The following is a 25,598-nucleotide window of genomic DNA, read 5'->3' on the forward strand; positions in this document are numbered from 1 at the left end:
CAGTACCATACTTCCCCCGTGTAACCCTAAACTTTTCATACGAAACATTTTGCTCTATCCCTACTAGTTTTCGAGATATTTGACTGGATCACTTCAGATGGTCCACCCTGTATATGAAGAGTTCTAACGTTCTAACTAAATAAAAAAATTTTTTATTTGTTAGCATGTGTATAGATTGGAATTTATGTATTTATAAAACAATATAAAAAACAAATATATAGAAGACTAATGAGAGTCAGCGACGATAAAAAAATAGCGCAAAAATTATAGTGAACAATCAATACTCATAAAATGGATTGATGTTTTCTTTATTAGAACGTTTCGACTCTCTTTGGAGTCCTCTTCAGCAAAAATGATACAATTCCAATTAGCTCACATGTCCCCAGTGATTAAGTGATTCTCAAATTGACAAGAATACAGCGTTGATGATCTGGCATTTATAGAAAAAGTCACATTAGACAGATAAATGAGTAAAATGAATTTGAATGACTTACCATCACATGGAAAAAAAAGATTTGCTAAAACTAAAAACTTCATTGATTTAGCAAATCTATAGCTGTAATATAGGCACAGTTTTCTATGTTAAAGTAGCAAATTTGTGTAGCTGAATTAAATTAAAGATTGTAACTAATCATATATTTGTTCTAATAGCATAGGAAATTTGTTAATACAGCAAAGATAACTTTCTGAAAAAATGAATCTATTATAAAGGTCAACATTTGTAACAAAACATGCTAACGAAGATAGCGTATACTTTTGCTGTTATAATGAAGAAACTTATTACATTAGCAATCTTCATTGTAGCAAAGAATTAGTTGCTCTAACAATTCAAGTTAATTAAGACAACAAATTCTGTTAAATACATGGTTTTTATTTAATATAATAAAAAAAATGCAATTAATAAATAAAAAAAATTAATAATAAAAATTAATTAATAATAAATTTAATTGTAATATACCTACTATTTAAGATTTAATTCCTTGCAAGGAACATGAAAAGAATCGTGAAGCTTTGTTGAACATATTAAATCCTAAATAGTAGGTATATTACAATTTTTTTTTTTTTTTAAAGATCACGCATTGTATCATTCTTCTGAGAAGGACTTCAAAGAGAGTCGAAACATTCTAATATAAAGAAAATACCAATCCATTTTATGAGTATTGATTGTTCACTATAATTTTTGCGCTATTTATCGTCGCCGACCCTCATTAGCCTTCTATGGCCGGTATTCATAGTCGATTCTTATTTTAAGACCGTCTTAAGTAATGTCTTAAGTCGCTAATGCGGCCCTCTGATTGGTTCATGACATCTTAAGACTGTACTTAAGTCGGTCTTAAATATAAGATCTGACTATGAATACCGGCCCATATCTTTTGTTTTTTATATTGTTTATGGCTGTTCTACAATGTGCTTTTTGTTTCCTGTTCCTTGCTGTTTGTCTCTGCTTGTTTCTTGCCTTTTTGATCAAGAAGGCAAGAGACAAACAGCAAGAAACAGGAAACAAAAAGATATATATATATTATTGTATTTTTTAAATTTCATTATCGTAAATTCTTTATTTCACATCTAGTTTTCATTAGTTTTCCAATTTGCCTTTCCATTAAAACGCTTTTTATAAGAATTTTGTCTTTGTATAACAGTAATACCGAACGTTATGTTGCATTCTACAGAATTTTTTTCAGCGAAAATGTTACTAAATGAACAGTATGCGATGACTGGCAACTGGCACGCTCTATTTGTTTCGAACGTTATTTTAAATAAACGGCCACTATTCGTTAATTATTATACGAGAGGTTGAAATGAAGGTTACAAAATACGCACCGACCACTTAAAACAAACTTATCTACTATCATTCTAATGGTATTCGGAAGTCCTCAAGGACATCAGATATGCCTGCAAAGTCATATTTTTCTGAATATATTTTTTAGTTTTGAATTTCTGTCGGAATATTCTCGACGTTCCAATTTTTTATTCTGCTATTTTGCCAGAAGCTTTCACAGCACTGTGTTTTATGACTTCTCTGAAGTAATTATAATTAACTTTCTCGTTTCCCATGTCCCATGTATGTATGTAACGAATAAATTTTTTTTATACTTCATTTCACACGTTATTTCTGCTAGAAGCAAAATTGTGAAGAAAAAGTAAAAAAAAATTAAAGAAGAAATCGAGACAATAATGAAAAAGCTGAATGGTTAGAGAAGAAATTAAAAGAAATATCTCATTAGAGAAAAAATCCAGAAATCTCTCATTAGATATCCTTTTAATTAAAAAAATGTTATCGAAAAAAAATTATATCCTGGATATATTTTTATTTATAATATGATATGTATAATTTATGACGGTTCTTTGTTCGAGAAGATTTTAGAAAATTTAATCAAAGAATCAATAAATAAATGTAAAAATATTCATTGATTTTTATTATCAAGATTTACACTGGCTCGGATTACACTAACTCGAAGAATTCTTACCGTACTGACGTTTGCGTAGGGGTTGCATTTCTACGCACTTTAGGTTTTTGTGATTCGAAATCAACCATTTTGATCTCTCTCAAATATCTTGCATCCGAGGAAAAAGTAGTAACAGCAGGTTGCGTTTGTCTTCCGAGAAATTAGTTTCATTCAAGTACAACCGCGCGTCCTCGAATTACTCGGCTTACTTTCACATTAATAGTCACAACGAATAGAATGGAAATCTGCCATTTACAGAAATTAAGTCCCTAAAATATTGCTTCTATATTTTTTCCCAACGCTTATTCGTATGTCAGAACTAATAACTGTTGGGCTCAAAGTCTAGTCACTGATTGAAAATACCAATCATGATGACAAGTGGGGCAAATGATGTCAACAATATGATTGTAAGATTTCAAGTGCTTTATTCTGATAAAATTGAATATCGTTAAGAAGCGAAAGGTTGCTTTACTTTTATCAAGTTAAGATAAGATCCTTTTCGAAGTAGTCACGAGATATTTCTTTGATTTCATCTATAAAACAATGTGTGTGTGTGTGTGAAATTTTATTTCATGATAACTCGTATTTATGCAATCTATATCGAGATCAACATTTTCCGAACTTTTTCTCTCTGAATTAAAAGCAATACAAAATTAATAATCTTACTATTGGCTACGTTTACACCGTGCGCTTAGTTCGCGACCTATATGATAGGTGTCTTTGTTTAAACTAAGGGATAAACAAGGACATCTATTGTATAAGCCGCGGCCTAAATGCATGGTGTAAACGTAGCCATTTATTGAATTAAGAACAAATAAAAAACGCACGATTCCGAACGAAATTGATTAAAGTATGATCCCAAGAAGATCATTAAATAATTCTCGATTACAGCAACGTTATTTGGACCCGAAGCGAAAAATGTTAGATAGTTATACAATCTGTACTGAAATGTTCTAAATTGTAAGTAAAAAATCTTTGAAACTCTATTCAATCGCCATAAGGAGGAAGTTGATTTTGTACTTTAACGCTTTAAAACTGAGGTATAATTTTTATATTTATATGGGTTAAAAATCGCGAAAAAAGCTTCGAGCAACTCTAAAGCTTGTATGCGATTTTTTCCATACACTGAAAAAAAACTAAATTTTAATAAATATTTGTTTGAATAGTTCTAAGTAAATAACTCTAACTAAATGTAAATATTTATTTGATATTAAAATCATTAATTTGATTAAACTATCATTTCTTTATTGAGTAAACATTTATTTACTGTAAATAAATGTTCACTTAGTACTATTCAAAAAAATATGTATTAAGATTTAATAAATTTTTTCAGTGTTACGCACTATTGATGAAATGGTTGCAAGTAGCTTGTAAGCAGGTGTCCTAAGATTAATCGAGATGATAATTACATCGAGATAAGCGATAAACCATAACCTGTTAATGCAATCCCAATCGTGGTGTCCCTTTTAACATATACGATGTCCCTTTTTCCAGAACTGTACACCTTACTTTACACTTGTGCCGTTTTCTAAGACGGTCATTTCGACAGCCTCGATGTCTTCGATCATTACGATAGATACGACATGCAGCTTCCACGTAGGAAAGTCGAAGACTATGCAATGAGCACGACGCATAAATAGAACCCACAGATTTTAATTCGTTAGATGAGACGAGCTAATGACTAATCGTTCAACGAACAAATAACGGGAATTGCAAGTGAGAAACAAAGCGGTACGGCTATATTAATAATACGTCTATCTTTTACCGCTCAAAGTTCAGATTTATTCATGCGATTGCAGGCGTGAGAGATACTTGAAACAATAAATACTTGCAAATTACTTGATAATTGTAGATAAAAATGTGTCCGATTGTAATACTTTTAACTGATATATCGAACAAAAGTTAATCCAATATTTTTTTCAAGAGTATTGTGTAATTGACGATAAAGATTTGCATAATAAATATCCTTAGTAATTTACTTCAAGAAAATCGACAGAAATTATCAAAATATATTATTTAGGATTTAAAATTTTTTATATTACAATTATATATAGCGAAATAATCTGAAAAAATCTGAATTTAAGCCGAAAAGCATAAATTCTCCAAAAACCGATCGAAATACTTAATCAGGTTCTTAAAAATGATATTTGGAAACTTAAGTGAATTAATAAATTTAAAAAAAAACATTTTACTAAAATTTTACTGAAATTCATTGAATTAAGCTATTATAACTTCCTTTGTTTTTTTTGTATATGATTTTAGAATATGTAATCTTTTTGTTTATATAATATTCTACCAATTATGAGTCATTTTCATTTGTGATGTCATTATGTACGTTATGCATCAGTATGAACGGAAGGCAAAATAAATTTTTCATTCTATGATTCATTGATGTGCTCCCATTCTTTCTTGTCAAGTATAATTTTAAATTCATTTACATATGTTTCCAATATAAAAAGAACATATACATTTGAAATAATTCATTTGCATGAAATACAGTTTTCTTTTGGTATTAAAATATAGTTTGTTCAAATATAACTTATTTTTTTTTTACATTTATTATAACACGTATAATATGTATAAAATATGCTCGACAAAAGATAGCTTATAAATAAGATAATTATATAGAAATTGTGAATTACTTATTGCTATTTATATATTAGTGATGCATTCGAGCATTAGTGATGAGACGAGACGAGAAAATATCAATACCGAGATTTGATCTTGACAAAAACAAATGATTGAACGATTTTCCCGTCTCGATGAGCCGATATTCTCGCTTCTCGAGATTCTCTCGAGAATTTTATCGCTTATAAAGAGAAAAATAAATGACACATGATAATCTCGGAAATATTATTTTTAATGATACGTAAAATCATTAAATAATTTTATGTATTAAATGATTCTACGTTTTAATGATACGAAGAAGTAAAAAAGTTTTTGTTAGTTGCATATCAACAAAATAAATGGTTATATGTATTAAAAAATGTTCTTAGTATATATTTATTATTTTGTTTATCATAAACATCGTTACTGTTTAATATTTGTCGTATTGTTTAATTTACTTAATATGTCAGTAAATCTAGTTTCGCGCACGGCAGCGGTATTCTGAGTGCAAGTAAAAATGCGAAGTTGTGAAAGTGAAAGCAGCGAAGAGAAAATATCTCTCCGGCATCGCGATTCGAACACATCCGAAAGGAAGCTATCACATCCTGTTATAAGACTAGATAGAGAAACGACACGATTCAGGCTTTGTCCATCGTGATTCACACTTACAGAATTGTACGATTTAGCACGTACATTTTACTTTTAACTTCGAAGTTTCTAAAGAATTATTTTTAACTTTGAAATTTCTAAAAAATCGTAACAAGTAAATGCATTGCGTGAATAAGTGCGAAAGTCGATTATTTCATAAATTCGATTATAAGAAAGGGACCTGTCCGTAAACTCTATATTCAAAAAAGAAAATTAAATCAAAATCTATGCCTTCGCAAAACAATGAATTATGTTATTGACGATGCTAGCATCTAATAATGACAATCATTGCCTCGTTGAATTATTTTTTATTATTGATACCGATACATACCGAATGTCACACTTTTATTTTAACATTTTATTTTTAACTTCGAAGTTTCTAAAGAATTATTTTTAACTTCGAAGTTTCTAAAAAATCGTAACAAGTAAATGCATTGCGTGAATAAGTGCGAAAGTCGATTATTTCATAAATTCGATTATAAAAAAGGGACCCCTGTCCGTAAATTCTATATTCAAAAAAGAAAATTAAATCAAAATCTATGCCTTCGCAAAACAATGAATTATGTTATTGACGATGCTAGCATCTAATAATGACAATCATCGTCTCGTTGAATTATTTTGTATCATTGATACCGATACATACCGAATGTCACACTTTATTTTAACAGCGCGTAATTGCAAACACTCATCAATGGCAAATTTTTCCGCTTGCGAACGATAAAAACAACGCGCCCACCACGAATAAATCTCCACACCAACAAAACAAGAGTGTTTCCGTAATTTAATTTTAACAATCGATTCCCTGATGGATATACGAAATAATCGGGAGATCTTTGAAGGTTGTTATATCATTTTGGCGATCATCTCGTATTATTTCATATCGACATAGTATCGATATTAGCAGAACGAACAAAGAATTGATAAGAGATTCACGCGCTGCTGGATTGTTAATCAAAACAAAAGAGTATTTTTACACACCTGTTGTTCTCGTTGTTCTGCCTGTCCAAGTCTACTTTCTACGTCCGTCTCGCCTCCACTGAACGTGTGTCTGATACATTCGACTCGAGTCGCGATACCAATATGCGATTATATGCAAGCTCGCACACCGACTGCGTCGCGCGCGAACAATCGCCACGGACGTAGATTCGTGCGAGGTAGCACGCGATCCCGCATTATCACTTTTGTTCATAGGTCTTTTACACGTATACGTGTTGATCAACTAAACAATCAACAACTTGAGGCTACGAATGCGATATACGCAGAAAAAAAAGAAAAACAATTACAGAAAGTGTTGAAGGATATTTCGAATCGGATAAGACAAAATTGATAAGATCGTTATGAGAAAAACAAAAAAATGTTTTTATTTAACTGAAATACTGTGTCAGAGTGTTGATTAACAATTATGAGCTAGGTACAAACGTATAAATTGCATAATGAGAAATTTCTCACACTGATAAGATGTGCACACTGCGGTGCGATTCTTTTCAGTTCTACGTAGTTACGTTGTCGTAACTTCGTTAAAGACAGAGTAATTGGACCCATAATGACACATACAAAATAGGTCTGTTTTTTTCCTTCACTGGACTGTACTAGGACTCTCTTTTTCGCTTTCATCAAATATCAAACATGTACTTTAAGTTCCAAAAGTGGAAAAAATATACTAATCCAATCACAAAAAAACAGACCTAATATGTAATCAAGACTAGACTATGTAACATCACACGTTGGACGGATTGAAATATACAAACACAAATAATAAAGATATACGATGTGCGTTAAATTATTACTGAGGTACTCGTGCTATTCATATCCTCTCGTAACTGTGTTCGATCCCGTACTCTCATGCACATCAAGCTGTACTCCAACACGCCGATTCGAATATTCATCTCGGAGATTTCATTCTTCATCCTCGTGATCATTTTCTTTATATTAATAAGCGGCGCTGTAAATATACATTTTAGAGTAAAAATTAGATATTTGAACCACGTCGGAATGATATCTATACTCTCTAAATTCTTTGGAGTAGAATCTCACTCCAAAGAGTAAAAATTGAGCCAGTTTAAAAAAAAAAGAGTAGCTCAATTTTTAATCTTTAAGAGTGAGATTTACTCTAAATGTTTTGAAGTAAATTTATACTTACTTCCATCAGTCATGCTGGAGCCTCTCTCATCCATTTCTCTCTTCACATGTTCCAACTCCTCCACTAATTTATTAAGAACACGCGTTCGTTCGGTAACACCACCACTAACGTCTCTGTACTGTTCCTTGACTTTCGATAATTCTTCCTATAGATTAATTATTATAATTTACATGTCACTCTCTGTATGTGTAATTTAATAATACGTACAAAAATTTAATATAAAAATATAATATTTAAATATAATATTTAAATATAAATATAAAAATATAAGTATCATATTTTTGTAGTTATTCAAACTGCACGCCGAAATTTTTCCAGACTTTACCGAACCTCGGTGGTCTAATGGCTTAGGACACTCGTACGGAATACAAGAGATCCGGGTTCAAGTCCCGGCCGAGGTAATATTTTTCACAATAAATGTATTTAAGGTTTTCAGCACATTGTCAATTTAATTTAACTTGTGATATTATTGTAGTAGTTTAATTGCGTTAAAGTCCGGAAAAATTTCGGCACGTAGTTTGAATAACTACAAAAATATGATATATATGCATGTATATATATATAGGATATAGATAATTCACTGGGAATTATTTAGGCAAAAAAGATCTAGCTTTGACCGTCATAGGCCCGAATATGCTTATAGTGTTTAATTCTTGTCGGTCCGAATAAAATCTTATTATAAAAATATAAAATTGAATAACTCACTTGCAGCGAGCGATAGTCTGTTAAAGACGGTTCGAGCTGCTTGTTAAGATAAGTTTCCCTAGTCTTAATTTTGTCTAAAGTACTCCCGATATCGGTGTAGATTTTGTTCAAGTGAGCCTTTGTATCGCTCAGATTGGTCGTGATATTCGTACGCAATTGTTTCATCTGCTCGAGATGCGCTCTCCAATCTCTTGAATCTGCAATAAATTAAAGTATGCAATAACGCTCGTTTTACTTAACCGATTTTCATTCAAAAATATTTAATACCTGTCTTAACAGTTACTTTCAAACGAGGTAGAACTTTTTCTAATTCTAATTGCCACTCTTCCCTATTAGTCGTAGATTCTAAAATGCTGTCTAATTTTTGCGTCTCGCTCTGAAACGTAAGAAAATCTAGAATTGATAATTTTAATATAACAATATTACGATATTTAAAATTCTCTAAGAATAAAATTTCACCTACAATATTTTGTCCGTAAACTTTTGTAATATCGTCTATATGTAAGATATCTTGATCGTCGTCGTCATACTCGGCCATCATTTCCTCTTCCACTTTCTCCAAGATTAATTCTGCATCGTCATCCTCGATATCTGGTTCCGGAGTAGGTTCATCGGGTGGAATATTTATCCTGATATTAATCGCAGTTCAATAGTTTATTTAACTTAATAAAACTTACAATGGAAGCTACCAATTGCTGTACCTTTTCCATTTGAATTGTGTGACCTTTAAAGCATTATCAGCCAAGTTATCCAAAACATAAACAGCGTGTTCTCCACTACCCTGTTTGAGTTTATTGGGTGGGAATTCCACAGGTATATCGATTTCTCTGAGATAATCTAAGATTAGAGCTATCGTGGAATTAGGATCATCTGATTCTTGTGGTATTTCAAATTTTTTTCCTGCTTTTCTAATCAGCCATGCAGCCAGACAAGTAAACGTGTAAAATTGTTCACCAGGATTCGTTGGAATTACAAAGTGATGCCTGTTTTTCCAATGTTTACGATTATCTTATCAGATATTAAACAGAACATACTGCATCAACATTACGATATCTCACCTATTGATCGGCTTTATTTTTAGTTCTTGTACAAATTCCTCGTCGTAATTCAACAACTTCAATTTCTCCAACATATCTTCCATTCGAATGTTTATGACATACGATGCCGACGGGGCACTCCCGTCTTCCACGGTGATTTTTTGAGTATCTCGAAACATGTCGCTGGCCTTTTCAATATATATTGTATTAAATCTATAAAAAGATTAGTAAACACTTTTAATGAAAATATTGCGTAAATAAATTAAACAGCTCAAATAATAATAATAATTAAGTAAAATGAAATCCTTAATTATCAAAATTGTAAACAGAGATTGTGCTTAAAATTAATACGTGGTACAAAATTAAATCTCTAAATTCCTTATGGTGGAATCTCATTCTAAAGAATGAAAATTGAAAGTTTTGAAAGAGCATTAAAAGTCTTTAAACAAAAATTTCAATTTTTAAGAATAGAATAGAGAAAATTTCATTTTTTAAAGTAAAATTCTAAAAGTTTTAGAGAGAATGTACTCACTAAATAGTTGCAACGCAGCCTTGTATCATGTAACATTTACTTCTAAATTCCGATATACTAAGAACTAACAACATACTATATCATTCGTGTGTCATAGTGGCGACGGAAATCGAGAAGCATTAATTATTTAATCAAAGAATTGATTAATCAATTGTGTGTTGTAATACAAAACATTGTCGTAATTCATTGATCAGGGTCAACCAAGGTTAAAACAGGTTAAGCTGGCCTTTTGTGTTGACAAACATCAACGGCATCACGAATGTGACTTCTGACTTTTTTGAAAAATCAATGGCCTTCACGATCAATCGTCGTTCAGCCGTCGACGAGTTTGACGAACGTGTTTGATCACAATGCTAAAAAAATAGCAAAATAAATGCACGGTGATCAATTGGGAAATTATCCTGATCACGACAAATCGAACCAATTTTAACCAAATCTCGTTAGTTTAACTCTCACTGATCGTCTCGTGATTATTTTTAAACGTTCGTCCATCAATTTCCGCAATTTCTTCCATGCTTTCGAAAGTCAAGCTATTCGTCGTCAAACTCGTGTATTTATCGCTGTCATCGCTGATAGCGGCGATAGATAGCGCCTGCTGGCGTCTGCGTCGTGAGTGCTGCGTGTATCGTATTTGTTTTATGCAACAAAAGTACGAAATCTGCCACTAGATGGCCATTGTCTGCACGATTAATTTTCATTACATCCGATTTTTAGATAATAATCGTAAAATTTTGATTAACGACATGTCAAGACATTTTAAGTTTAATGAAATATTTCATGGAGATGCTCGAAACGATGTCTGATCGTAGCAGATTCACTTGGGACATCGGAGATAAAAAGCCGTCGATTTCTCGCATGTGCTTCAGAACTGATAGATTCGTATATATAGAGCAGGGAAAAGGGTGACTTTCGGAAGCGTGTGCTAGTGATGGCACAACTGAACATTGATCGCTAACGTTAGAGCTATGGCAGATCTGCTCAGTGGGTGTTGTCACGTTGTCGTAAGCTTCAAGTAGCTTGAGTGTCAGACTCCCGATTGCGCATGCATCTTCGTGGCTCGTCTTACGACCACGGATTTGCACGCCTGCACGGTCTGAGTCTTCACGTCACTCCTCGAAGAACCGCGATTTCCAAATTGGGGGGTAATCGAATAGGTCAGACGAGGTAATTTGTCGCTTCCATATGCAGGCACTGCTGATGGCGGTACGCCATTTTTTGGCTTTTGAGTCCAATCCCTTTGTAATTTGGAATTTTTTCTGCCTTTCCTTCAACTCGGTCTTATTGGGCATTCTTTTCAGCTGAACTTTCCTAGATAGCGAAGCATGTCTCAGCAAAATCGCACAAATCTGTGATTGCTTATGATGCTGGTAACTTGCTGTAGATTTGTCTTCAACGATTTACCGACATTGTAGCAACATGCAGACAACAATGTGTATATGTATTGCCAGCAGTTTAACAACAAGATAGCTGCGTCAACGTTATTATGCGTTGTCGACAATACGACAGCATTGTATGATGTTGCATATTATTATAGCGACTTGATGGTAATAGTATGAATTTTGATGATGACGAGTTTAAAGTTGTCGGCAAATTGCTGGTAAGTTGCTACTTAATATTATAAGATCGTGAAGGCATCAAGTTGCCAACAAATGAGGACTCAGTTGCCGCAATTCTGGTAGCAACACACAGGGTGCGTTCCGTTTCTCGCATGATGCGCATAATGCATCGTTTATCCTTGTTGCTCACCAAATGTTAAACAAGGACAATGAATGCATCATGCACATCATGCGCAATACGGAACGCACCTATACTTAGCAATGCATGCTTAGCAAGCAACATGCCAACAACAAGATAGACACGTTGCTATCTGGGTTTGCACCAGTTCATCTTTCTTTTTCTTTCTTCCTGAAGCAAAAAGGAAGAAAGATAAACGGGGTGCAAAAGTTTAGCAGTTCAGCTAAAAAGAACAGACCTATTATCTTACGAAATCTTTGAATTGACTCAAGAAGAAAAGCTACGAGCCAAACAAATACTTTAATGCTAGAACGAACATTTCAACCTCAATGAGATCATTATCAATAAAAAGATTACATTTAATTTGAAATGACATTAATAGTGAATTAAGTGATAGTTATTTTTATTTCAACTCGTACAAGAGAAAAAAATGTTGCACTTCTTTGCAGACTTCGATTTGGGAAATTAGACTGATTACGATTACATTAGTTTCAAGGATTGTTTCTGATGAGTTCTGGGAATCGATTTAAAACAATATTGCAAATGAATGATATAATCGAGAATATTATTGTTATATTTATATGCACGAGAAATTTTCATTTTTATTTTAAAATACAAAATGCTTCGTCAAGCTTCGATCTTTTTCTGCGTCTCGCTATTAATCTCTGAAGAAATTTGCGTGAAGAGAAGATTCCAATTCCAAACTTCATCCGGTTCCTTCACTAAATTCTCATTGTACAATTTGTCTGCAAGGAGAGAAAGGCTGACGCCGTCTAACGATGTATATGCAGCATTTTTTACCAAATCAGTGTCCAATTCCTCATACGCAGTCACTCTATTTGCATTGACTCTAAAAATTACACACCACAATTTAATTCATCTTGCAATATATAAACAAAGAAATATTTGATTCGGTGAATAGAGGAGTATTGATAGAGGCACTAAGGCAGAGGGGGGTAAGGGAAGGGCTGCTAGAAAGGGTGGGTGAGCTATAAAAAGAAACAAAGAGTACAATGAGAACAGGGGTGGGGGAATTAGGAGAAAGTTTTTGGACGGTGAGGGGGGTAAGACAGAGGTATCCGCTATTATTCAATGTGATGACGGCGGACTTAGAGGAGGAGATGGAAAAGGTAAAATGGGGGAGGGGGGAGGGGGTAAATTTGGGGGGTAGGAAGATATATGAGTTGGCATACGCGGATGATATAATGTTACTAGCGAAGGAGGAGGGGAGCATGAGAAGCATGATAGAGAGATTACAGGGCTATGTGGATAGGAAGGGATTAGAACTGAATAGGGAAAAAACAAAAATAGTAAATCTAAATAGAGATTTAGAAAGGGAAGGGGAAGGAGTAATAAGGTGAATTGGAGATGGAAAGGAAAGGGGATAGAGGAGGTAGGAAAATTTAAATATCTAGGTTATACGTTGCAGAAGAATGGGGGGGGGGCAGGAAGAGCATGTGAAGGAAAGGGTGGGAAAGGCGGCGGCAATGTTGGGACAGGTATGGATTAGAAAGAAGAGATTTGGAAAGGACTGGAAGAGGAGGATTTGGTTATTTGACGCATTGATTTGGGTGTGACATTATATTTCATAATGTCTAAAAAGGAGAGTATAATGGAGTAGCGTGCACAGGGGATGTGCTAGTAGATAATAAAAATAAAAATTACTTACGTGGGAGCACTTGCAATGTCAGATGAGATGTTATCTTCCTGAATTTCATCCAAATCTGGTATAACTGGAATATCTACAAATACAGAGATCAATAATATGAAGAAGTAGTGAGTGATAAAGTATTTCAATTTTTTTATGTCTATTTTTGTGAATATTGAAAAATTACATTAATAAAAGAATTGATCTAAATGAGGTAAAATTACTAATTAAATAATTGGACAGTATATAAGCTCTTAATATGGTTTGTCCGAAATCAGCTCACCATCTTCTTGTTCTTCCTTTTCAATCACTCGAAAACGTTCCCTAAGAAATAGGTTCATCAATAGCTAGATACTTGATTCTTCACTTTTATGTATTGTACTCACTGTTCAATGATGTTTGACGTCGCCTTTGATCTGTGCAATGAAAAAAGAATTATTTAACTAGTTGTACTTAAACATTAACAAATTTGTTTTAATTCATTTATACATTTGTTATTTTTTGTATTACGTGTCTTCTTCTGGATATATAATATAAACTCCACTACAGAGAATTATTACTTGCATTGAGTAAAATTGGTGGGCTCGCTTATTGCATATTATAAATCAATATAAGTCTAACACGAACTTAAGATATGAATATATATGCAATATGAATTTTTGAATATCTTTTATTTCTTTTTTCACTTACGTGCATTTAACTATTTATGAAATAAACTTTTTAATTTTTTCGAAACACTAGAAGTCAACGAAAGTAGATGGAAAAATAGATAGTAGAAATGTTGCTGTTATGAACAGTGTTATTGCATAAATGACAAAAAAGAGTTAACAATTTTTATTACTCTTGTTTTTCAAATGAGTCATTGAGTTCAAATTGTAATTTCAACATTGAGAATGACCCAATAGGGGTCGAAACGTTTGTTAATATGTTATTGTAGTTCTAGCATTAAGAGCTTGGCTCGTAGCCCTTATTTTCATTGTTAATTTTATTGCTCTTGTTGGCTTTGTAATTAATTTACAATTTACTTACTTGCCACTTTTCAATTCGTCGCCCCAGCCGGTTTTTCTCAATCGAGGTGGAACTATTGGTCTTTGCATAGATATAGACTTTCCAGACGATAAGGAAATAGGACTCTCCAGAGGATCATCATCGGATTTATTATCTTCCAGTAAATTATTCTGACCTGCACGCCTACCTAGACGAGGTAGTAGCTGCAAATTGATCAATGCACATTTAGAATTTTTTAAAACTATATATCATATCTTTTTAGATAATTGATTCTCTCATTAATATTCTGTAGCAGGTCTGTCCAATTTGAGCTCTGGAGCCAAAATGCAAAGCCAGTGATGCGAAAAAATTCAATGTGGATGAGATTTCGGGGACTGTCAAGTGTTGATATACGCATCTAAATGACGTTTATCAACACTTTATAGTTCCTAAAATCTTATTCACATTGAATTTTTTACGTCGATGGCTTTGCATTTTGGCTGTGGAACTCAAATTGGATAGATCTGCTCTATAGGGGGACTTGGGAAAATCTTTTAAAGACTTTACCTTTTTCGAAGTGATCTCAAGATCGTTAGCCCAATCCATCTTTATTATTTACGCAGCGTTAAAACCTGCATCGAAATATCAGGTGAATGCCCCTGTGTTGTAACTTAAGGCACTTAAGTCAGACTTTACGGTACATTTGACAAGTGTATGGCCGCTGCTTACATTTGCAAGCGGTAACCATGACGACCGACTTTATTCCTACACATACATACACTAGTAGCTACACAATTGATTTTATATGTATAAGATACACGTATATGTATTCATGTAGGAATTGAAGATTGCTCGACTTGTTATGGTACCCACAATTTTTTATATGAGAAAATGAAATTTCCGAAGAATTACTCATTTTTCAAATTGTCAATTCGCTTATCCAACAATGTCAGATTACCGAATCGCTTGCTTGAAAGAAAATTTCTTTTAGATTTGGACTGTTTCCTCTCTCAGTCTTCGCTATTTTATTTTAGGGAAGAACAACGGTGTATTATACACTCTGTGGGAAGGATACTGCTAGGAAATCACCTTCTTATTCCCTATGCTTCTTCCCTATACCATGTTAAGGCATGTATACAATCGAACGAATAACCAGTCATGGGAACAGAATGCTAAGCATCGTTCGTTCGCATTCATTCGTATTTTATCTAATTCGTGTTTATCGAATGGGATTACGATAAGACAATTCGAAATAATTTAAGAATAAATTTTGCATTTGTTGTTCATTGTTTATTAGATTAATGAGTTATTTTTAGTGTAAATTTATTCAAAACTTTCAAATAGAGTCAACATAAGAATGCTAAATTCTCTCTTAAAAATCAACGTCGTAAATCAATGTTTGTAAAGGAATAAATAATTTTAGTAGTCTAAAAATTATTGTAGGATAACAATAACCATTTTTATTCATTTTTTTACTATAAGAGAAAAATGCAAAAGAAATGTCAACGTCACACGGTGTTCCCAAGCGGTCACCCATCCAAGTACTAACCGTGCCCAACGTCGCTTGACTTCAGTGATCAGACGAGAACTGGTACTTTAGCCCGTGGTATGGATGTTGACGCGTGTAATATCCTTATTCATAGATGACATTGCTCCAAATGATTCTATTATTTCAATATTATTTCCAAAATTTTTTATGTAACAATACATTTTTGTATAATTTTTATATGCACTTGTTATGTTATAACAGTAACTGCTGCACTGAAAAAAAAAAGATGTGTACTATATAGCATTATTTTTATTGAAAATAATTTTGATGATTAAAAATACTTGTATAGTACACATCTTTTTTTTTTCAGTGCAGCAGTTACTGTTATAACATAACAAGTGCATATAAAAATTATACAAAAATGTATTGTTACATAAAAAATTTTGGAAATAATATTGAAATAATAGAATCATTTGGAGCAATGTCATCTATGAATAAGGATATTACACGCGTCAACATCCATACCACGGGCTAAAGTACCAGTTCTCGTCTGATCACTGAAGTCAAGCGACGTTGGGCACGGTTAGTACTTGGATGGGTGACCGCTTGGGAACACCGTGTGACGTTGACATTTTTTTTGCATTTTTCTCTTATAGTAAAAAAATGAATAAAAATGGTTATTGTTATTCTACATTAATTATTTAGCCGATAATTCTTATAACATTTATTATTACATAAAATGAAAAAAATTTGACAAATACATACAATGTAAATATATTAAACTGTTTGTAATAATTTATTTGAAATTATCGCCCAAAAATATTAAGAATATGTCTCTCTCTCTCTCTCTCTCTCTCTCTCTCTCTCTCTCTCTCTCTCTCAATGTTCTATTTATAAATATATAATCGTTTTTCTCTTCTGGTCCAACGAACTCAAAAGTTTCAAAAGTATTCGGAACAGTGATAGTATCTAGCAATCGCTAATCCGTTCATTATAAAATTATATGCATCGCGTCGATTTGCATTGTGCGCTCATCATATCGAGAAATATTGTGCACGTGCTTAAAAAACGGCGTTTGTCGGATTCACATATGCAGGATTGGGGGTAAGTTAACTTTTTTTTTAACTAAGTTAAATTAAAGTTAACAACCTTGAAAATTTAACTTAATTAAAACATAAGTTAATTCATAATGAAATTAATTGAATTAAAAGTTAAGTTAATAAAAAAAGTAATTAGAAAGTTAAAAGTTAAATTTGGTTCGAACAATAAAAAAAAAAAGAAAAAGTTTGACTATTTTACGTATTTTTCGTATTTTTCCATTCTCATAGCTTATTTATTAAAGAATCTGGTTATTTATGTTCACGAGTAACGATTATACAATATAAAATTACTAAATTATATACTTATTAGCCTCTCGCATTGTATTTAAGGACTGACTTAAAAAAAATCAAATTAAAAGTTAATAGTTACCGATAAAATGTAACTGAATTAAGTTAAACAGTTAAGAGTCTAAAATGTAACTAAGTTAAATTAAAATTAATTAATTTTTTAACTTAACTTTTATCTTTTTAACTTAGCACTATCCAACCCTGCACATATGACATACGACATGATCACACTCGTTCCTTAAACCGGAAAAGAGCGATCCTGTTGTGATCTGCTGAATGTCAACAAGAAAAAAACAAATAAAATATCGATCGGAAAGGCAGTAATCAAGAATACTGATATATCAGAAAAAAAGCAACACGATGCTATTAATTATGTTACTCAAGTTCTTGAAAACAACGTTAAAAAAGATTGCAACAAGAAAGAATTCGATAAAAAGTATAACTTAAAAATACAACATACATTGCATTGTGGAATATAATTTCAGTAGTTGTATGATGTACAAAACAAGATTTTATTTTTTTTTTACACTGTTTAGCTTATTCCTTAAATATAAATTATAAATGAATAATACTTGTATGTGGAATACCGTGTGATATTGCACATAATTTTTTTTATTTCTCTCATTCTAAGAAAAGTAAGCAGCTTGGAATTTCGTTAATATCCCATCGCTGCAATTAATAATTGTCGTAATATTTATATCATCACGCGAAAAAAGAAAATAATTTTTATGTGATACACACACGATATTCTTTAAATGGTCTTTTCAACATGGTATATTGATACAAAACTAGAATGTAGTATACGAAAAGAGATTTAATGAAATAAGAAATAATTATAGAAAATAAATATAAATCTTTCAGACTACTCTCTTTTGGGAACACAATTGAAGTGGAAATTAGGCAAATTATTGCTCTTTTTTGGTACAATTGCGACGGTATCGTGTCTCAATAATCTTTCGCACCTTCCACTTGATGTTGATACTCTTCATCATCCGGATTTATCTCGCAGTCGTTATCATTATTCGGTATTCTCACTTCGTTGTACCTGTAACGTAATAAAAATACGTAAGATGAATGTGACAAGATGCCATTTCTAAAGAGTTACATACAAAAGTGTATAAGCGAACCATATCAAGGGTAATAAACATTCTATCATATTACTCTGTTCGATCTCGTTCGTTAACGTTGCCTGCCAAACCAGCTTTGTATATCTTATCATATAACAGTAGAATTTCATTTTAATCTTTAACGTGAATAAACGGTTAAATTTTGTAAAATAAAAAAAAATCATCATTTTGATTTTTTCTCGACTTGGTGCGTTTTTCGGGCGAAAATACGTACCTCGTGAAATCACCCTTACAAAGTCGCCAAGGCAACAAGTCGATCTTGTCGTGCAGCAGAGGCGAGATTTCCGGACTGACGATGTACGGTGTGCCGGCGCCGGAGCCACGGGTCAGTAGTTTTCTATTCTCATCGTAGCAACAGTGTTGCACGATAGCGCTCTCACTTTGCTGAGACGCTAGAGTCTGCACGCAATAAGCGGCGCCAGGTTTGTAGATCGCGAGCCGGTCCTTGTCGTGGCTCACGTCGCGCCATCGATATTGCTTCTTTCGCTTCTTATCCCAGATCTGGTTGTCGTAGAAGATGGTGTTCGGATACAGGCAGGGGCACGCTGGCAAGTCGGCGACGGATCCTGCGGACACGCACACCCACACAAACACACGTCGGACGTCGTCCACGTACTCTCGCCAAATTGCATTTAGCGAGCTCGATTTATGAAGTTTCGTTTTTACCCGGAAAGGCATTCTCGATCTTCTCCCTGTTGTCCAGCCACTTCTGACAGCGATCTTCATCGTCGAAGCTGCTCATGTCATCAATGGCACTCGAGTTCGATACGTTCGGATTTGACGCGTTCGAATTCGACGCGTTCGAATTCGACGCATTCAAATTTGACGCGTTCGAATTCGACATATTCGGATTCGACGCGTTCGAATTCGACGCGTTCAAATTCGACGCGTTCGAATTCGACACATTCGAATTCGACACACTCAAATTCGACGCGTTCGAATTCGACACATTTCCAGTATTGTTCTCCAGCGCTTTGATTAATCTTGCCAGGACAGACTCCAATCCTCCGTGAAACGGATAATAATTATCGAGAGTTTCGCGAATCTGATGTATGTCGTCCACGTCATCGTTTTTGTCCTTGTAATTCCAAACGTTAATGCTTTCATGCTCGCGCTCTTCCTCATAAAGATTGCTCTCGGGAATTTTTACGACAGGTGGAACGCGATCCGTCTTCCGCCGAGATCCTTTACCACCCTTACGAGGACGATGCGTCGTACGGTTTCTGGGTCGTGAAGAATTAGCTCTCTGTCTGTGTTTGTTACCATCTTTTTGCTTGAACGAAATGGGTGTCGTCGAAATATGATTGTATGATTTCGTACGAGTTTCCTTATATTCGACATCTCGCGCCTTCGTAGAAATTTGTGCCTGAAAAACAGAAAATAGTGAGTTTAAAAACATCGATTATTGTATTGCGATGATTAGGAGACTCTAATTGTAAGTTCTATTATTTCGAATATAAAATCATGATGATGATATCAAGTTAAATGACGAATAACTGATTATCTTATAACTTTCTCTTTCTTTCTATATTTTTTATATTTATGATATTAAGACATTTAAGCTTCGATGTGCCAAATTACGCCGATTAACTAAAGTATTTTCTGAAAAATTAAAATTTTTTTTAAGTCTAAAATCGTGAGATTTTTAACCCCTAATTGTAGCATATTATAGACGACATGGAGTCTTAGGAATACTTTTAAAAATCTGAAAAAAGATGCTTTCCAGCAAGAGATAGACTGTGAGTGCTTTCCATTTGGTGACACAAGTGTCGTTCTATCTTTGTTACTCACTGAATCCCAACGAAGAATAATATTTGCGTCGACTCGTGTCATCAAATGGAAACCATCCCATGTCTCTTGGAAAGCACAATTGTCGTTTCATCCCTCTTGATATTCAATGGATAATAAAAAACGATACCGTATATCGACTACTGCTACATTTATACGGCATCTTTAAGTTGAAACTGGCCAATCACAGTCATTTTATTCTTCAGAGGAATAGCCAGTTTGAATGGCCAGTTTCATAATTACGATTGTTATTAAAGGATTAAGGGTGTCGTGTAAAATGTAGTCCATATTTCCATAAAAGGAAGGCAGTTGTAAAAGGAAAGATAACGACGAATGCGTGTCAGAGGAACGAGATACGCAGAATATCTGTTTATCTCGAACTGCATAAGTAAATGCGATCACAGGAGTACGTATTGTGCCTCGCGCGCGTATCAAGAAGCGATTAATCAAAACGGAGAGATCGATGACCGGCGTGACTACGCGCGATATACGTAAAAGGCTGACACGGTCGTAGCGACATCAAAGGACGCCGGCATTTGACGCGTGGATAAGAAGAACGCGGAGGCGGAGAAGAAGAGGGACGACAATCACCGGGAGCGAAGGGGCAGAGCGTTTACTTCTGAGAAACGGCACGCCGCAAGATCGTTTCCCGTCAATGGCGTAGCCGTCTGTTGGTAGCGAGACAGATTTTCGAATACACCGAGCGAAAATGACGAGAGCAAAGACAAATGGAGTTCGGGTCAAGTAATGTAAGAACGAAGCGCGAATCCTTGCCATGAATACTTTCGAGTAGGAAACGTTCGAATTTTAATGGGAATTTTTAAAGCGTTGAATTATAGATAACTGCAAACGTCGTTTGAAACTAATAATTTTTTACGTAAGTTCTTTAAGAAAATCTGGATGATCTTCAATATCTCGAAAGTTTTAAAAATTCAGAAAGTCCTTCTTTTTGAAGTGCTCAAGCGAATCATTTAAAATTGTTGAAAATAAAACCATTATCTCTGCAAATTGAAATGATATAATGTAGAAAGTGAAAATTTTTCAACTATTCAAGACTTTCGATATATTCGAGATTTTGTTTAGATATTTCGGGCTTTTTAAAACTTCTTTGTTTCAAATAATAAGATTTTCGTTATGTATTCGAAGCGCTTCCATCGTACCGTTTTTCTCGAGCTCATTGTTAGCTCCAGATATAGATTTCTGGAAGTTTTAATATGTCTCGTCTTCAAAACACAGTTGACCGAGTAAAATTTTATTAAAGACAATAAATATAAATAGAGTAAATGAAACAGGAATAAAAATAGAGAAATGAGGAGAGGAAAGAGAATTTTGATTAACCGCTAACAAGTTAGAATTATTATTATAAAATAATTTGCTAAATTATATATATATATATATATATATATATATATCTATATTAAAATAAAGAAGAGATAACAATATTAATATAATAATATTAATAACAATATAATAGGAAAAATATTTAAAAAAATTTTGAGATTCTTTTTCTATAAAATCTCGAATGGAATATTTATACGGATGAAAAGGGAAAATATCGATTGTTAAGGAGAAGGAAATTTGAATTTGTAATAATATGACTGGTAATGTTTGAAAGGTGTTACATATACAATAAATGACTGAGAGAGGATTTCGGATAAATTAGATTAAAAAATACGATATTTTGCGCTATCAGTACTAATCATTTTCTTTTCTATTTGCAAATTGAATTTGTGATTCTATTTTCGGTACATTAAGCAAGAGCGACTTCGGCATCGCTGAAAATAACAATTATATAAGAAAAGATGAAATCAGATGAAAGCTTCACAGAGGATGGACTCTCCGATCGTAAATGAGTAAGTTAGGTTCGAAAAAAAGAATGATCTTGTCGTTTGATTCATACTTACCTCGTCGTAATCCTTGTCGTCGTACGAGGCGACGAAGATCGAGTGAAAAACTGCCGCGACGCAAATCACGAGCAGCGCTTTCATTTTGTCGCTCCGGGCTCCGATTTCGACGGGACGTATAAGCGGCGTTCCACTTCTCAGCTATACTCGACCTTTCGAACATAACTAACGTGCCCTCACAATCGATACCCAAATACGCGGCAAATCACTCGGGGCATCTGCTCGTTTGTTTACGCAACGGTTCCGATTTTTCCCGTCGTCGTTCCCGTCGACGGACGGACCGGTTTGACGAACTCGGGGAAAATCGGCGTCCGGTTTTGTTTGTTTACCAGCTGCATTCCACGCGCGCAGGTATAACAAATACCGCCGACGTAGATACGCGCGGTAGAAGCCGCGGGGAAGCGAGTCGAGCGATGACGCGTGATGTAAGACGGACGATAGGCAAAAGAACGAAGAGCTGAGGGTTCGGAAAGATCCCGAACGGGGGGAAAGGTAGGCGCGCACGCGGCGCACACCGTTCAAAGGCCTACCGCTAGGCGCATAGTTGTGAACCGGTGAAGTCTGTCCCACTGTGTTCCGTTGTGTCGTGTTGTGTTGTGTGGTGTGGTGTGTAACAGCCGGCGATGGACAGAGGAAAAGACGTAAGGAAAAAAAAGAAGAGAGGAGGGAGAGAGAGAACGAGATAGCCTAGCCTGACAGCCCTGGATGGCCTGATGGTGACCCACGGGACATCACCGTGTCGTCGTTGTATTGGGCGCGCTATGACGTACGGTCGTCTGCATTAACCCTCAATTATGGACGTGGAGCCCCGGCGACTCCTAGCTGCCACTTATTTCGCAATTTTCTTCATTTATGTTTCCTTTTTTCTAGAAAAACAGATAAAACTTGATTCCGCGCACATTTAATGCTGAAACATACGAGCATGAGAGCAATTATATTATTTTCCCTTCTTCTATAATTTTTCGGGCTTATTGTTAGATTGTAGTTGATCATTTATTAAGATTGTTTGGAAGAATTTTCTCATGTGCGCGAATTCCAGATATCTTTCTGTTTTCTTCACTTCTTCGTTGATTTGTTTTTTCTTAGTCTTCCTTGTTCCTTCATTTGATTTTGCTTCTCATCAGCTCTGCCAACCCCAAAGCTTTTCTTATTCTCTTCCAAATAATAATCGATCACTTCTTCTCGTAGGACCCTGTTAATTAAATAAAGATTCCGTAACATCTAATCGTTCTGGGTCTCTACTCTTGAAAAGAAACATATACAAAAGTCTAGGGAAATACTACAGAATACGTTATGTGTATTCGGGGAATGGAAAGTTACTTTTTAAAAGTAACAAGTTACAGTTACTCGTTACCGAGTAGGAAAAGTAACAAGTTACCGTAACTAGTTACCGATTTTTAAAAGTAACTCGTTACAGTTACCGTTACTTGAGAAAGTAACTTTTCGTTACTTTTCCGTTATTTTTTTTTAAATCGACGACCAACAATCACAGCGGACGGGCTTAGAGGCTTCTCTAGTCTCAAGCGCATTGTAAAAAATTGTGTAAAATTACAATTACTATGCTGGATAATTTTGAGATCCACTATAATAGTTGTAAACGTCCACACGTTTGTAAATTTGCAATATGCAAATAAAAATAATTTCTTGGTTTGGAACTAAGCAGATTGTGAAAGTACAATTACAATGTGTATGTGTAACTACAGGAACGATAATATGACAATACATTTCGCACTATATATTATTATACATTTAACAACAATACGCGAAAAATTTCTTTTATATTACGTAATATTACTAAAATTTGGATAATTACAGAAAATATTCAAAATATCCTGCTATTTACATAATTTCCAATATAAAATAAGGTATATTTACACAAGAAAAACAAATTTACATAATTTTTGTGGAATTACATAATTTCTGTAAAATTGCATGATTTTTTATATTTACAGAACTAATTATGTAATCTATTTTACGTTTATTATGTGTGTAAATTTACGAAATTTTTTTACAGTGTAAGTGGCTTGTGTCGTATCGTGTCCAATCATGTGCAAAGTAACGATAAAAGTAACTGTAAAATTCTTTACCGTTACCAAAAAAATGTAACTTCGTTATCGTTACAGTTACCAAAGAAAAAAAGTAACGCAGTTACTAGTAAAGTTACCAAAAAAGTAACTTGTAACTGTAACTTCGTTACAAGTAACGAGTTACTTCCATTCCCTGCGTATATTATAGTATTTCCCTAGTTTTTCGTATACGTTTCTTTTCAAGAATAAAGGCCCTAATCTCGTAAGCTTTGATCACTGATAACTCATGATAGTTTATTTGTTGTCGCATCAAACCTGTGTTCTGCATGTGATCTTCGAGTTGTAACATTAAAATATACCCGTCGAATGTGATGGAGAAAGGAGGAATATAAGTACTTTTCGCTTTCATTTCTGTCAATGCAGATCGATTAACTTAAATTTCGGTTTAACTTATTTTCCAATTTTTTTTCTAGTTCTAAGAATTATGCTTGTTTCTATGTAGGTTTTGGGGTCCAACTTACTCTTTCTTTTTCTAATTCTTGAAGTAGAAAGAGATAAAGAGTTAACCAAGATTCATACAAAACTACATTGTTAGAAACGTTAGAAAAAAAATAAAAAGTACATTAAACCCAAATCAAAGTTAATTTACGTTGATAGAAATGGACGTAACATTTAACGCTGATCCTTTTACGACGGATGGAAAGTTTTATATTTTGCTCCAAATACATAAAGTATGATAATGAGTTTCCTTATGCGTCGAAATCCTTCAGCAATCGCAGGGAATGCTCCCCAAAATTGTTGGATAATGATGTGCGTGCGCGTACGTTTCGCGTGTGTCATGCACGCCCGCGTATTACGAGGATCGGAAGGATCTAAATACAACGGTGGAATGCAGCGGAACGCGTTCCAGCTATTTTTAGCCGGGCCGATTCGAAAATACACCCACCGCGGATTAAATTTAGCCGGGGATATGCATGCGTGTCCGCGGAATGCACGCGGCGGCACGCGAGCGCGAGCGATCTCGAGTGACGCGCGGAACGGCCCGGAACATGCAAATTCGCGCCTTGTCCTCGGACCTGCTCCTCCGAATGATACGTACTTAAGGAGGTTGTAAGGGCATAAAACACATATATTAATATTTTCGCTTTAAACAAACTACATACGTGTGAAAGTTGTGTTCGTAACATTCTGCTTTTATTGAGCAACACATTTTTATAGGTTATTTATTTTATTTGTTATAAAGTTTTGTTTTATTGTTATAAAGAAAAATTGTTAAAATAATAAGAAAAATATAAATGTTTTTATATAAATATATTAAGTACTAAACATGACTTATGCAAAGTTTCATTGAGATTCACCATTAGTTTATAACAAATAACAAATTTTATTT

At 34.0% G+C, this 25,598-nt stretch overlaps 5 protein-coding genes across 7 annotated transcripts in view; 1 reads left to right on the plus strand and 4 right to left on the minus strand.

Annotated features, from left to right (window-relative positions):
* The window catches only part of LOC108768608 (protein croquemort), a 13,498-nt gene extending 6,683 nt beyond the window's left edge, over window positions 1–6,815 (minus strand). Inside the window, exon 1 of one of the 2 annotated variants that reach the window (XM_018519099.1) lies at window positions 6,681–6,815. Coding sequence is in view for 1 of the 2 variants with exons in the window: in XM_018519098.1 (XP_018374600.1) it covers window positions 2,469–2,536 (68 nt within the window). In the remaining variant the exon portion in view is untranslated. Of the gene's footprint in view, window positions 1–2,468; window positions 2,537–6,680 lie in introns of those variants that run through there. The other variant, XM_018519098.1, reaches the window with a different exon arrangement.
* Window positions 1–25,598, plus strand: part of LOC108768606 (spermatogenesis-associated protein 5) — a 115,155-nt gene that overhangs the window by 59,026 nt on the left and 30,531 nt on the right. The window lies entirely within an intron of this gene.
* Window positions 7,088–10,601, minus strand: IFT57 (intraflagellar transport 57). Of its 2 annotated transcripts, XM_018519103.1 has the most exons (8): window positions 10,117–10,601; window positions 9,606–9,797; window positions 9,249–9,530; window positions 9,011–9,176; window positions 8,815–8,923; window positions 8,548–8,744; window positions 7,843–7,987; window positions 7,478–7,644 (listed from the first exon to the last, which is right to left on the minus strand). In XM_018519103.1, exons 2-8 carry the CDS (start codon window positions 9,761–9,763, stop codon window positions 7,478–7,480), a joined length of 1,224 nt encoding a protein of 407 aa, XP_018374605.1. In that variant the 5' UTR covers window positions 9,764–9,797; window positions 10,117–10,601. The 2 variants fall into 2 exon arrangements, with proteins under 2 accessions (XP_018374606.1, XP_018374605.1); XM_018519104.1 differs by lacking the exon at window positions 10,117–10,601 and having other exon boundaries at window positions 7,088–7,644; window positions 9,606–9,763.
* Window positions 12,369–15,539, minus strand: IFT43 (intraflagellar transport 43). The gene is made up of 7 exons (XM_018519108.1): window positions 15,398–15,539; window positions 15,053–15,250; window positions 14,528–14,709; window positions 13,885–13,914; window positions 13,782–13,822; window positions 13,520–13,592; window positions 12,369–12,700 (listed from the first exon to the last, which is right to left on the minus strand). The coding sequence occupies exons 2-7, from the start codon at window positions 15,089–15,091 to the stop codon at window positions 12,478–12,480; spliced, it is 588 nt and encodes a 195-aa protein (XP_018374610.1). The 5' UTR covers window positions 15,092–15,250; window positions 15,398–15,539; the 3' UTR covers window positions 12,369–12,477.
* On the minus strand, window positions 18,189–22,281 carry LOC108768613 (uncharacterized). The gene is made up of 5 exons (XM_018519109.1): window positions 22,182–22,281; window positions 19,429–19,855; window positions 19,156–19,263; window positions 18,704–19,055; window positions 18,189–18,407 (listed from the first exon to the last, which is right to left on the minus strand). The coding sequence occupies exons 1-5, from the start codon at window positions 22,263–22,265 to the stop codon at window positions 18,308–18,310; spliced, it is 1,071 nt and encodes a 356-aa protein (XP_018374611.1). The 5' UTR covers window positions 22,266–22,281; the 3' UTR covers window positions 18,189–18,307.

The sequence above is a fragment of the Trachymyrmex cornetzi genome, unplaced genomic scaffold (genome assembly GCF_001594075.2).
Source record: "Trachymyrmex cornetzi isolate Tcor2-1 unplaced genomic scaffold, Tcor1.1 scaffold811, whole genome shotgun sequence".
Lineage (NCBI taxonomy): Eukaryota > Metazoa > Arthropoda > Insecta > Hymenoptera > Formicidae > Trachymyrmex > Trachymyrmex cornetzi.

Bases quoted from the DNA above. Each gene is read 5' to 3' on its own strand.
- IFT43 (XM_018519108.1), bottom strand. From the start codon at position 15,091: ATGGATTGGGCTAACGATCTTGAGATCACTTCGAAAAAG. The intron at 14,710-15,052 runs GTAAAGTCTTTA...ATCAATTTGCAG, and splicing joins TTGAGATCACTTCGAAAAAG to CTACTACCTCGTCTAGGTAG. The intron at 12,701-13,519 runs GTAAGTAATTTT...TGTAATTTTTAG, and splicing joins GACATTGCAAGTGCTCCCAC to AGTCAATGCAAATAGAGTGA.
- LOC108768613 (XM_018519109.1), bottom strand. From the start codon at position 22,265: ATGAAAGCGCTGCTCGTGATTTGCGTCGCGGCAGTTTTTCACTCGATC. The intron at 19,056-19,155 runs GTAAAAACGAAA...GCGTGTCCGCAG, and splicing joins GATCGAGAATGCCTTTCCGG to GATCCGTCGCCGACTTGCCA. The intron at 18,408-18,703 runs GTACGTATTTTC...ATTACGTTACAG, and splicing joins TGTAAGGGTGATTTCACGAG to GTACAACGAAGTGAGAATAC.
- IFT57 (XM_018519104.1), bottom strand. From the start codon at position 9,763: ATGTTTCGAGATACTCAAAAAATCACCGTGGAAGACGGGAGTGCCCCG. The intron at 9,177-9,248 runs GTACAGCAATTG...GATTAATATCAG, and splicing joins ACACAATTCAAATGGAAAAG to GATAAATATTCCACCCGATG. The intron at 7,988-8,547 runs GTGAGTTATTCA...ATTAATCTATAG, and splicing joins CAGACTATCGCTCGCTGCAA to GAAGAATTATCGAAAGTCAA.